This window comes from Gopherus flavomarginatus, chromosome 1, assembly GCF_025201925.1.
Source record: "Gopherus flavomarginatus isolate rGopFla2 chromosome 1, rGopFla2.mat.asm, whole genome shotgun sequence".
In the NCBI taxonomy this organism is placed as follows: Eukaryota; Metazoa; Chordata; order Testudines; family Testudinidae; genus Gopherus; species Gopherus flavomarginatus.
The window spans coordinates 164,696,347-164,710,175 of NC_066617.1; the positions used below are offsets into that span (position 1 = coordinate 164,696,347).

The following is a 13,829-nucleotide window of genomic DNA, read 5'->3' on the forward strand; positions in this document are numbered from 1 at the left end:
GGGAAAGGCAAATTTCAATACTTTTCAAAGGTTCTGTTCTAATGGCTGGCCTTTGATCGCAAATCTTGGCAGGAAGGGACTTTCTCGAAGTGCTCCCAGCAGAGCTGAAAATACCTTAAGAGCAGCCTTTTTTGCTATAAGATGGCATCTCCAGTCCTGGTCACTTCCAGATAATACACGGGCCACGTGGATGTGAAAACTACTGGACAGTGTTTAAATAAACTTTTGTGAATCTCCATCCATTTTTTCAGAAGTTTTGAATCAGTTCCTTAGTTTAGCCAAAACTTCCATTCATAGATTTCAAGGCCAGAAAGGACCATTATGATATAATCTGGCCTTGTCCATAACACAGAGCATACAACCTCACCCAAATATTTCTGCATCAGGTCCATAAGATCTGTTGAGTTAGAGCATTCTTGACTTAGACTTCCAGTGATGGAGAATCCACCACCTCTCTAGGTAATTTGTTCCAATAGTTAATTACCTTCCCTGTTTAAATGAGCCCACCTTAACAAGTGACCCAAATCAGCCTGTTTAGCTGATCTATGCTAATCATTATTTATATCTCCACCAATATCTGTGTCATCTTCAAATTTTACAGTACTGATAAAGATATTGAACAGGATTGGGTCAAGGACAGGTCCCTGAAGGCCCCCATTAGAAACACCCCTGCTGGATGATTACTTCCCATTTACAATTACTTTTTGAGATCTATCAGTTAACCAAGTTTTGAAGTGGGCTACACTGATTTTGCTTAGTGCTAATTTTTTACCGGAATATTGTGAGAGTAAATCACATTCTTACAGATGTCTCAGCATATTAGTGTATTAGAATGTACAGTTGGACAACCCCTAACTACTGCAGTCAATAGATCTGCGCCAACAGATCTACATCATGACTCTGTGCCATGCATGGTGGCTTCTCCTTGGCTGAGGAAGTCTAGACAGGCAGCTCTTCTGAGCTCATCAAAAACCCTTGACATCTCACTGTGCCAGAGTTGGGAGGTCGGTGGAGTGACATAACCCTCCCAGCTCCAACTAGCCAGGGAACAACACATGAGGGGCACTGGTCCAACCACCGTTGTTTGTCTCCAACACATCGCTTTGCAATAAGCTTCTCTTATTAAGCCTGATCCTGGAGGGGGTTGAGGGTGAATGCTCTCCACCCCTATTAAGAGATTAATGGCACACTGCAGGATCCAGCCCTACATCAAGAGCAACCCATGAACCACAGAAATGTAACATTGCACTCATATGAGCGTTAAATAAAAACACCAGCAATGTTTTCCATAGCACTTGCCAACTTAAAACAAAAACAAAGCAAAGAAGAGACAGAGAGAGAATGAATATGCAAATACTTTGAAACAGAGGGGGAAAGTGTAGGGTGTTTCATTTTTTTAAAAGGTCACTTAAATTTGATCAAACATTTAATCTAGGATTTGTAAATAAAACTAGGTTTTGTAAAAAGGAATTATAATGATGAGCATCATCATCTTTTCCAAATCAAAGAGCAATAGCAATGCTTCCATTCGAGTACTTTTAAGTGTTGTATATCTATCAATTACCAATAAGTGATGTTTTACCACCTCTTGGGTATTAGTCAGCTGGTATAAATCAGATTAGTATGTCTGTTTGCAATGGAACTATGCCAGTTCGCACCCGCTGAAGATCTGCAGTCAATAGATCTACTCTGATTTACACCAGCTGGAGATCAAGTCTTTGCACATCTCTCTCTCTGCAAGTTTGCATCTTTTTGTTTTTGACTTGTATAATTCACACTTCTGTGAATCAAAAATTAATATAAATATGTATTTAAATTTTTTGATCTAGTTTTTAAAAATCAACTGACCCTTTGTTTGTTTGCAGATTAAAGACTACAGCAGTTGTGTATGAGAATATGAAAGAGAAATTGACTAGAAACTAAGGTGAAATTGACTGGTCTCTTTTTATTTCCAGGATTGAAATATAGAAAGTAAACAAACAGTGAAAAGGGGTGGGGGGGAAATCAAGTTTTTTAAAAAAACTCTCAGCTTTTAACTATCCAATGTGCTGTTATTAACACCGGTAAGGAAATGAGTTTCTTAAGCATGTGATTTTTAACTTGATGGTGTCAGTTTAGTGGAATGAGAAAAGAAGACAAGGAAGGGAAGGCTGGGGGGGAGGTCAAGCCAGTATGAGAGCTTAAGGTGCTTAAAGAGTTAAGGTTGCAGTCATCCTTTTCTAAAGTGATTTATGATGATGATGTGAAACGTTTCAACCCCCTAAGAAATTTCCTCCACCCTCCCTCAGTGACTTGAAGTGGGAAGGAGGCGGTGTTCTGCTGATCTGTTAAATTCTTAGTGAAGTTTACCTCATTTCCAGTGGCGGCTGCTGTTTGAGTTTGGTTTAGAGCAGGGCTGAGATTATCCTGACATTTCTGGGATCACATCTAGCAAAAAGGAAGAAGAAAAAGAAAAGATTGGGAAAAAAAGTGAGGAGAGAAAGAGCAGGCTAAAGGGGGCTTCTTTTCTCAACATTGCATTCCTGTGTTTTGCTTCAGCCTGGAAAATATATTAATCCCAGGGCTTTTCCTCTCTGGAAACAAAGGAGCTAAACTAGAGTGAGGAGGAAAGGAGTGATTAGAAGGATCATGGAACTTTAAAAGAGAGAGATTCAGAAACAGCTGAGAGTTCACTTTTATTAGATGAAATGTGTTTCTCCGTGTGTGTGACTGATACAGAAACAAGACAGACCTGCAGGTAAATGGAGCAGCAAAGATCACAAAGGAAATTCCCATTCGCCTCATCCCACTTGTCAAGAAGGTGAAGAAAAACAAAAAAGTAAAAGCTCCACAGTGAACCGGACATTCTCTGGAGTCTGTTTTGTTACATAAAAACCAGTGAGCTGCAGCAAAACTCCATGGCATTGCTCTCCCTCTAAAGAAAGGGCTGGGATACACGTATCCTGAACAGAAACTTTCCTGAGAGGGTAAGTTTTAAGTTAAAAACAAACTCTTGGCTTACCACGTCTGTGAGCCACTCTGTGTGTGTGTGTGTGTGTGTGTGTGTGTGTGTGTGTGTGTGTGTGTGTGTGTGTGTGTGTGTGTGTGATGTAAACATAATTATTGTATTTTTTTACTTATTTGGATAGATAGATAAATAGATTCATGTTATAGACTGATTATCTCATTTTTTGCCTAAATTAATCTACTCTGTGCTTTTCTAGAACTAGCCTCCAAAAATTTTTATAGAAATACCATGACAGGACTAAGTTTTGTATTTAGTACTTTATATAACTGAAACTTCCCAGTCTATGTGTTGTTCTCTGGTCACTAAGAAAGTGCAAGATATACCTGTCTATGTCTATATCTAAAATTCTACCGTTAACATTTAATTTTTCTCCTCATTTCTTTTGAAGTGGATCGCACAATGAACTGGACACTCATTCTGAGTTTAGCCATGCTGTGGGCAACATGGCTAGTGTGTGACTCTGAGAAGACTGTGAGGCTAGCAGAAAGAGGGAGCCATGGAATTAGTTACTTGCCTTTCTCTCAAAGGGCTAGTAATGGATCGCTCTCCTTCCTGAAAAGGTCAGAGGCATCCCAGAGGAGTTGGACGCCTTCACTGGGAAATCTCCAACGTCCTGTTGCCAAGAGGGATACTCCGGCATCAAAAAATGTACAATCTGACCTGCTGCGAGATGAAGTGGCAGCCCAGGCCAGGAACGTCGGGGCCAGAGTAAGGCAGACACAGAGACACACCACTGTGGCCAAACATCCCCAGCCTCAGATGATCAAGGACGAGGGGAAGTCTGCCGTGTCTCGGTCCCGGATTGTACGTTTCCCTTCAGGGTCCAGTTCTCCCAATGTCCTGGCCAGCTTTGCTGGCAAGAACAGAGTCTGGGTCATCTCTGCCCCTCATGCCTCTGAAGGTTACTACCGGCTCATGATGAGCCTGCTTAAGAGTGATGTCTACTGCGAACTGGCTGAGAGGCACATCCAGCAGATTGTGTTGTTCCATGAGGAAGGGCAGGAAGGAGGGAAAGTCAGGAGGATAACCAATGAAGGGAAAATCCTGGAGCAATCTCTAGATCCCAGCCTCATCCCTAAGCTCATGAGCTTTCTGAAACTGGAGAAGGGGAAATTTGGCATGGTGCTGCTGAAGAAGACCCTACAGGTGGAGGAAAGGTATCCTTACCCTGTAAGGCTAGAGGCCATGTACGAAGTCATCGACCAGAGCCCCATCAGGAAAATTGAGAAGATGAGGCAGAAGGGCTTCATCCAGAAATGCAAAGCTGCCGGAGTGGAGGGGCAAGTGGTGGAGGAAAGTAACAATGGTGGCAGCACCAGACCTACATCAAGTGGTGGACAAGTCCAGCTGTCGGTAAGGAAGGAGGAGCCAAGGAGAAGCAATTCTCAGCCAACAAGGAGCAAAACAGTGAGGAAACTAATCACAACCACAGTGGCTCCTCCTCCCCCTACAACAAGGGCCATCACCCTCCCTCCCACAACCACCACTACCCAGGCAACCACCCGCACAGTGATGATGCCGAGCAGACCTATCACCACAGTCACATCCCTTCCAACCACTCAGAGAACTTGGGCCCCAAAGTCACACACCACTTCCAACTATGATAGGCTGCCCACAGCGCCTGAGGTAACTGCCCCGCGGGGAACAGCCACTGATGATTTCTACTCCCCTGTGTGGAATGAGAACCGCAGAGACAGGCAGCATGGTCACCCGGAGAGAAACCCAGTAACCACCTGGAGACCTGGCAAAGTTGCCAGCTACAACAGCTACACAGAGGCTCCCCCGGCCACCCCAGAGCACTACACGAGGGCAAACGCAGGTAGATTTAGAGACAACCGTACAGACCGGAAGGACTATATACACCGGGATCCCAGTGTCACGCCAGGCCAACACAAACCAGCCAAAGCCAAGCCACCTAAAAAGAGAACTCAGGAAAAGATCCTGAGCAATGAATACGAGGATAAATATGACCCAAGCAGGCCTGCTGTTCCCCACTTGGAGCAGGAGATCACAGCAGGGAATGTCCCGCCAAAGAAAGGGAAAGAGACAAAGAGGCACGACCGACCAGACAAGCCTGAGAAGAAGAAGAAGAAGGAGCGACCCGACAAGCTGCAGAAGAGTGAGAAGCAGGCCAAGAAGGACAAAGCTGAGAAGAAGAACAAGCAGGACAAAGACCGCAGCAAGAAGAACAAGAAGGGGAGCAGGACTGAGAATGAGGGCCACCTGAAGCCAAACACAAAGCCTTTCGTTCAGCCCCCCAGGAAATCGGTGACAAACCTCCTGGATTTTTTTGAAGGCAAACGGCGACTCATTGTAAGTAGCATGTTCCTGAGCATTATCACCTTACCCATTACAATAATTCTCCCCCCTAGCGAGACTGTAGTGAATGGGAAATCTGGGGTGGGGTTATTTTTTTTAACATTGTTTTTTACAATGGTGGTGAAAGGTACCAGTCTGACAGCTTTGGAGACGAAGGCCTCCAGTGGGGAAGCTTGCATCACTGCCCTCTGCACTGTGCCTGTTCTTAACCTTGCATTGGTGGGACTCTCTCTCAGGGCGAAAGGGGAGTTCATCATCCATGGCCCATTCACTCCTTGACCTTCTGCTGCAACAGCCAATAAAGGTCACCAATCATGTTGGCATCTTTGATATGGTGGACAGCTGTCTGCGAGGAGTTGGACCGGAGCCTTCTCATTCACTTTGCACGGAGCTACCGAACAGCCATTATTGTTTTGGCTCTGTACGGTGATGGGCTCTATATCTGGGAGTATTAATGAAATGAGGTTGCAATGTGGGTTTTGTCCATCAATCAAATTGGAATGCTTGCTGGTGTTACCACTACCCTCTACATTCCAGTTCCCAGCATGCTCTGCCAGCTGACATCTGTTTCATAGCGATGCTAGTGTCCAACCTCTGGAAACAGGTCAAGTGGTTGGGGCACTGCTTATGGGCATGTGTGAGCATGTATATGTGCACACATGCCTGCGCGTATACAGGCTGAAGGTAGAATTTTCAAAGATGCCATTAATTTCTGATGGGAATTGGGCATTAAGTTTTCTCTGGCGAGCCTACCCTATGCTAGTTTAATTACAACAGGCTCTTCGGGTGAGGTTCCAAGGCTTAGAAACTGAGCACAGCCTGGAGCTGCTTCTCCCAGGGTTTAATAATATTGTATGTTTTTCCATTGTATGTATCTAAAAACATTTCACCTGTGAAAGGGAACAATTTAGCCCCAGTTCAAATGATTTCTTTGGTAGGCAGCATTCGCTTTAAAGGTTCATTTTGAAATGTAGCTCTTTGAAAAATAGCATTGTGGGAGCTCTTCATTCAGTCTCACAGGTTAGCTCAGTTTACAGGGATTTTCCAATGGCCAGTGTCACCAACAGCACCAGGGCTCCAAAAATCCAGCCAGGCTCTTCCTGCCCCTTATACCATTGCCTGTAACAAAGATTCTGCCATGGGAGTTCAGTTGATAGTTCCGCTGATGATGCATGAGACAGCACAGAATCCAACTTTCTCTCCCCTAGTTGTATTAGCTCTGCAGGGCTAACAGGAATAAATGTGCTAGCACAGTGGTTCTCAAACCAGGGCCGCGGCTTCTTCAGGGAAAGCCCCTGGTGGGCTGAGACGGTTTGTTTACCTGCCACATCCACAGGTTCGGCCGATCACACCTGCCACTGGCTGCAGTTCGCTGCTCCAGGCCAATGGGGGCTGCAGGAAGGGCGGCCAGTACGTCCCTTGGCCTGTGCCGCTTTCTGCAGCCCCCATTGGCCTGGAGTGGCGAACCACAGCCAGTGGGAGCCGCGATCAGCCAAATCTGTGGACACGGCAGGTAAACAAACTGGCCCGGCCCACCAAGGCTTTCCCTGAACAAATGATGGACCTAGTTTGAGAACCACTGCACTAGGGAGAGAGAGAGATCCAAACCAAAACAGCAGATTTGAAAAGCATTGAATTTTGGAAACAGGGAGGAGGCCATTTGTTTGAAAAAAACCTGACCCGGGGAATCTGAATTTTGCAAATGACCCTGGTCTTAATGCTTGGCCAAACCAAGACCGCAGATCAGAACTGCCCTGAAGTTTAGGGTCTTTGAAACCTCGCTTTAGTTCTGAATGTTGTGGCTTCCAAAAATTAGTGTAACATCAGGCCAAAAAAAGTGACGAGTACAGAATAGAAATTACAGAAGCTAGACAGCCACTGCTTTCCTCGCCAAGGACCATGGTGACTCATCACTCAGTCTGAAATTTGAATCTCCTGATATCAGATCACTTCTCAGCTGGAGCTCAGAAATGAAATGAGTCGTCCAGTCTCGAGTAGTCGGGCCGGAACAGTCTTCAGGCAAACACTGCTACCAAGCTGCATTAGAATTTGTCACAGTCCAATACTTACTACCAGTAGTCTCCTCCTTCTGGAAGCTAGATTCATTATGCAGTAGTCATTGATGGAGGTGATGTTGGAGATATAGCACATGGCTCTGCCTTTGTTTTTTGTGACACATGCACAAGATAAATTAAAGGTAACTGAAATCTGGATCTACTGACATTTCAGGCCCCTTAAAATAAAAACCACCTTTCTTTGCACCCTTTCTCTTGTACCCTTTTCCCCAAGCAGACTTTTCTATCCAGCTCAGCTATCTCTCCCTCTCGGGTCCAATTCTCCCAGTCAGTTGCCCCAGATGTACAGTTCTCTTACATTCCAGAGTCCTTGATCTTCCTCCCAAAAGGATCAGCCCAGGCTTCTCTAGTATCAGCTCTGCCTGTGCTGTTTCCCATTGCTCTGCTACACTGTTCCCTTTGGGCCACTCGGATGACAGGGCCTGGCTCCAAAAGATCCTGTCTCAATCCTCCCCACAAATGTGAAGTTAGAGAGAAAATTGCTGCTTATGGTGGTTCAACCAGCCACTTCATGGGGCGGGTTAAGTGCTACAACTGGCTAAACAGAGACCTGGGCTCAAATTGCAGATTCTGATCTGAATTTCAAACATCCAAAAGTTTGTAGGGTGTTCAGAGCAAGGGCTTTGGTTCATCCCTTAATAGATATAGGGTACTGCTGTAATATCTGTATCCACATCTTGATCTGGATTTTGAAACCCCACCCTGGTTCAGATCTGTGGTCAGAAAGTTTTGCCTGAGAGAGTTTGGTTTTTGTATATTATTCCGTGGTGAAGAAGTGGAGACTGAGGGTCTGTATGTAGCATTTCATTCACACACACAGAGGACATAGGCAAGTAGCAGTTATAATGCAACCTAAAATTAAACCAATAAGTAAATCCCTGTTTGTTTTGCAGAGAATGCCAGGCTATTTTAAAGCTATGATTTGAGGTTTTCTTTGCCTCTGAAATGCTTCCCACTTTATCTGACAAGATTTCCCAGAGTGAGACATATTCGTTGCTCACTTATACCCATACAGTTACACTAGGCCAAATTTTGCATTCAGATCCACACACTGGCTATGAAACTGGGCGCAGAACCTGGCTCGTTTTCTGGTACTTATTTGAGTTCTCAAAATATTTAAAATACTTCTTTGTAAGCATTTTACTGAAACTTTAAAGTAACATGACTTGTGCTATAGATTAGTAATCAAATCGTCTTGTGTTCATATAACCTCTATGGGCCTGATTCTCATTTACACTAAAGCACTTTTTCATCACCAGGGTGATGTAAAGGAGCCTCAGTATAAACGAGACTCAGGCCCTATAGCCCTATAGCTCGTCCTTGTAACTGAACGTACTGATAAACTGTATTTATAAAGCATGTTTCATAAAAAGTATCCCAGAAAGCCTTACACAGTTAAGACACTATTATGTCTTGTGATAAGCCTAAACCACAAAATCTGGCTCCAGATTCCAACTCCCCCAATGTTCAGCGGAGTTGGGATCTGGGGATTTTGGACAGTCTAGCTCTAGTTAGAACTATTCTGTTTCAAGCGGATGCAGGATTCTCCTCCACTTCCCATCCTAAACTGTTGTGTGGTGTTGCTGTGTAGTTAAACAGCTGTCATCTCACCTCCCACACCTGCATCTTTTGGAAAACACTTGAGGAGGCATTGGTGTGAACCTAAGATTTTTTTATTCTATGTAATCATTTCCTCCTGCCCCACCCCCCACCACTTTACATATCTTTCCCCTCCCTCGTCGCTCAACAAATTAAATAAGGCCTACAAGTGGGAATTTCCAAGTATTTTTGGCTAAATATGAGGTAGGTGGTGCCTGGATCTAATGCAGCAATGCAAGTGACTAGAGGGACCACATTAGATACGTCTGGATTATGGGCACAGAGGAAAAAGAAAGGGCTGTGGCTTAGATCGGCGGTTGGCAACCTTCGGCATGCTGCCCATCAGGGTAATCTGTTGGCAGGCTGCAAGACATTTTGTTTACATTGACTGTTCACAGGCACAGCCCCCTGCAGCTCCCAGTGGCCATGGTTTGCCGTTCCCGGCCAATGGGAGCTGTGCCAAGTGGCAGCCAGCATGTCCCTAGAGCTCACGCCGCTTCCCACAGCTCCCTTTGGCTGGGAATGGTGAACCGCGGCCACTCAGAGGTACGAGGGGGAGTGCCTGCGGATGGTCAATGTAAACAAAATGTCTTGCAGCCCGTCAGTGGATTACCCTGATAGGCCACGTGCCAAAGGTTGCTGACCCCTGGCTCAGATCCTCAAAGGTATTTAGGCATATAATTCCCATTGAAATCAGTGGGAGCTAGGCACCTCAATACCTTTGATGATCTGAAGCTATGTACCCAGTGTTCCTGCCTCTATAAACAGATGGATGTGAGGGTGGGTCGGCCTCGATGGGTTGGGCTGGAAAACTGACTGGATTCAGAAAGGCAGAGATGTAAGAGGGGAGTACGTTGTTCCTGGTAAAGTCTGTAGCAACTTACTTTTCTCCTGCCAGCACAACAGGGGAGCACCAGAGCGACTGTGTCTTGGAGGGCTGTCTCTGGGGCTATTCCTCTAGCTGACCTATCACCTTTTGCTCAGGGCTGAGCCTAAAGACAAAATCTATCCCTAAACAAATAAATGTAAGTTCCTGAGCTGCTGGCTATTGTGTAGAAAAGAAAAGTCAAGGGGCAAGCACTAAGATACTCTTCTGCTTTGGAGAGCTGCTCCTCTGACATAGGGGCTCGCTATGGCTTTGTTCCAAAACTAATCAACTCTTTGTCTCTGCCATCCCCTAGCTGATCACAACCCCTAAGGCCGACAACACCATGTACGTGCAACAGCGAGACGAATACCTGGAGAGTTTCTGCAAGATGGCCACAAGGAAAATCTCAGTCATCACAATTTTCGGCACTATGAACAACAGCAGCATGAAGATTGACCACTTTCAACTAGGTTCATTTTTTTACATATTTATTTCTCTCCTGTCTCTTTTTTTAAGGTGGGCCGAACATGGTAGAGGGAAGGGAGAAACCCAACTGGGGTTAAAGTCTAAGAGAAATCCTTTGTTGTGGCAACTTCCCTCCGCCTACTGTCCGCACTTTGTATTTACATAGCTGTCTCTGGTATTTCCCATGTTTAGGTTTCCAGCACTGTGAAGTGAAAAGTGTGGTAGTTTCTAATGCCAGCGAAAGAGTAGAAAGCAGAAAAGTGTGACCAGGGGAGGGCAGGATGATCATTTGGTTCAGGCCTGTAGACATCTCACATATCCATCTCTTTGGGGAACTGAATAGTTACATGTCCGTGATATCACTGGATTTGTTTTGCAGACCATCAGCAGCAAGTGGCTGGCTACAGCCTATTAGGCTGTAAGAACTGCCACAATAAATTGGCCAGTGTCACAAACAGGAGTCATTTCACAACAGAGGGGGAAATTGGTTTCAATTAAATAAAAAGTTACTCACAACTCAGACCAACCCAATTCCCATTCTGAAGTTCCAAATGGTTCCCTTCCTGTTGCTGAACGTTACATTTTCTCCTCTCTTTGCATTTGGTTTGGTTGGAACAGATTTGGAAGCACCCTTCCAAAATGCCATGCAAAATGCTTTCCTCACACATATGGGCTAAAACCAGGACAGACAGGAAATCTTACTAGACAGCTATTGTGTCAGAGTTCCTTCCCTTCTCTGAATCAGCTCTCTCCTCTCTAGCAAATGTCTGATTTTTAGCATGCCCACAGAATGAGTGTTCTCAGGCATGGTCATTGTAAGGGTGTGCTTTTCATTATTTCCCCCACTCTGTTAAACATTTTTTGCCTAGATATGGACCCCAACCAAACAGTGCAAAAATTTGGGGAAGGAAGTTTGAATCTGGTGCTGAGCGCAGCTTTAGTTTACTTATTGTGGTGCGGATATTCTTTTGGATATCTGGAGCCTTTTCATTCGCTTAGAAGGGGCTCAAGCAAACGTGCTTTCTTTACTCATAAAGCAATGTACAACCGGCCTGGCTACTGTTGGTGGCTGGTGTAAAGTTGTTCAGCTCATGGTATTATGCACCACCCCAACTGTGGGGGCAAAAGACATATCTGGCTTTAAGACTAAGCTTGATAAGTTTATGGAAGGGATGGTATGATGGGATAGCCTAATTTTGGCAATTGGTCTTTGATTATCAGCAGATAAGTATGCCCAGTGGTCGGTGATGGATGTTGGATGGGATGGGATCTGAGTTACTGCAGAGAATTCTTTTCTGAGTGCTGGCTGGTGAGTCTTGCCCACATGCTCAGGGTTTAGCTGATCGCCATATTTGGGGTCAGGAAGGAATTTTCCTCCGGGGCAGATTGGCAGAGACCCTGGTGGTTTTTCGCCTTCCTCTGCAGCGTGGTGCATGTGCCACTTGCTGGTGGATTCTCTGCAGCTTGAGGTCTTCAAACCACAATTTGAAGACTTCAGTAACTCGGATATAGGTTAGGGGTTTGTTATAGAAGTGGATGGGTAGGGTTCTGTGGCCTGCTTTGTGCAGGGGGTCGGACTAGATGATCACATTGGTCCCTTCTGACCCTAGAATCTATGAGTCTGAGTCTACAACTGTCAGTGAATAAACCCAAGGTTCTTCTAAATACTTTGTTCAGCCCATGCATATTCCACTAAGCAGCTAAACCAGCTACACACACCCTCTGCTGCCTTCTTCAAGGGGGGCATCTTCAAAGCGCCAAATGACAGCTGGGTATCCAATTCCCTTAGGCAGCTTTGCAAATCTGAGGATACGTCTACACTACGGGATTATTCCGATTTTACATAAACCGGTTTTATAAAACAGATTGTATAAAGTCGAGTGCACGCGGCCACACTAAGCACATTAATTCGACAGTGTACGTCCATGGTCCGAGGCTAGCATCGATTTCTGGAGCATTGCACTGTGGGTAGCTATCCCGTAGCTATTCCATAGTTCCCGCAGTCTCCCCCACTCCTTGGAATTCTGGGTTGAGAGCCCAGTGCCTGATGGGGCAAAAATCATTGTCGCGGGTGGTTCTGGGTACAGCCTCACCCCTCCCTTCCTGAAAGCAGCAGACAACCATTTCGCGCCTTTTTTCCTGGGTGAACTGTGCAAACGCCATAGCACAGCAAGCATGGACTCTGCTCAGATCAATACCGCAATAGTGGACGTTGTAAACACCTCGTGCATTCTCATGCAGTCTATGCTGAACAGGGACCTGCAAAGCCAGGCGAGGAGGAGGCGGCGGCTACGGCAGCGCGGCGATGAGAGTGATGAGGACATGGACATAGAATTATCTCAAACCGCGGGCCCCTGCACTTTGGAGATCCTGCTGGTAATGGGGCAGGTTCTAGCCATTGAACGCCGATTTTGGGGCCGGGAAACAAGCACAGACTGGTGGGACCGCATAGTTTTGCAGGTGTGGGACGATTCGCAGTGGCTGCGAAACATTTGCATGCATAAGGGCACTTTCATGCAACTTTGTGACTTGCTTTCCCCTGCCCTGAAATGCCATAATACCAAGATGAGAGCAGCCCTCACAGTGGAGAAGCAAGTGGCAATAGCCCTCTGGAAGCTTGCAATGCCAGACAGCTACCGGTCAGTCAGGAATCAATTTGGAGTGGGAAAATCTACTGTGGGGGCTGCTGTGATGCAAGTAGCCAAAGCAATCATTGAGCTGCTGCTACGAAAGGTTGTGACTCTGGGAAACATGCAGGTCATAGCGGATGGCTTTGCTGCAATGGGATTCCCTAACTGTGGGGGGGCGATAGATGGAACCCATATCCCTATCTTGGCACCGGAGCACCAGGGCACCCAGTACATAAACCACAAGGGGTACTTTTCAATGGTGCTGCAAGCACTAGTGGATCACAAGGGACGTTTCACCAACCTCCACGTGGGATGGCCAGGAAGGGTTCATGACGCTCGCGTCTTCAGAAGCACTGCTCTGTTTAAACTGCTGCAGCAAGGGAATTACTTCCCAGACCAGAAAATAACAGTTGGGGATGTTGAAATGCCTATAGTTATCCTGGGGGACCCAGCCTACCCCTTGATGCCATGGCTCATGAAGCCATACACAGGCAGCCTGGACAGTGATCAGGAGCTATTCAATTACAGGCTGAGCAAGTGCAGGATGGTGGTAGAATGTGCATTTGGCCGTTTAAAGGTGTGATGGCGCACATTACTGACTCGCTCAGACCTCAGCCAAACCAATGTCCCCTTTGTTATTGCTGCTTGCTGTGTGCTCCACAATCTCTGTGAGAGTAAGGGGGAGACCTTGATGGTGGGGTGGGAGGCTGAGGCAAATCACCTAGCCGCTGATTACGCGCAGCCAGACACCAGCAGCAGAAGCCAACCCCCCCCCCATCCAATTCTCTAGGATGATTGCTTTACCCCTCCCTGCACCGCTTGGCTGGTATCATGGAAGATCACTGCTAATCACCCCCCTTTCCGCC

The 13,829-nt window shown here is 46.0% G+C and overlaps 1 protein-coding gene across 1 annotated transcript in view; it reads left to right on the plus strand.

The window, feature by feature from the left end:
• Nucleotides 1-2,318: 2,318 nt before the first annotated feature.
• Nucleotides 2,319-13,829, plus strand: part of CCDC80 (coiled-coil domain containing 80) — a 34,932-nt gene continuing 23,421 nt past the window's right edge. Inside the window, exons 1-3 of the mRNA XM_050957619.1 lie at nt 2,319-2,966; nt 3,396-5,320; nt 10,182-10,338. Of these exons, the coding sequence (XP_050813576.1) occupies nt 3,407-5,320; nt 10,182-10,338 (2,071 nt within the window). The 5' untranslated portion in view covers nt 2,319-2,966; nt 3,396-3,406. The remainder of the gene's footprint in view (nt 2,967-3,395; nt 5,321-10,181; nt 10,339-13,829) is intronic.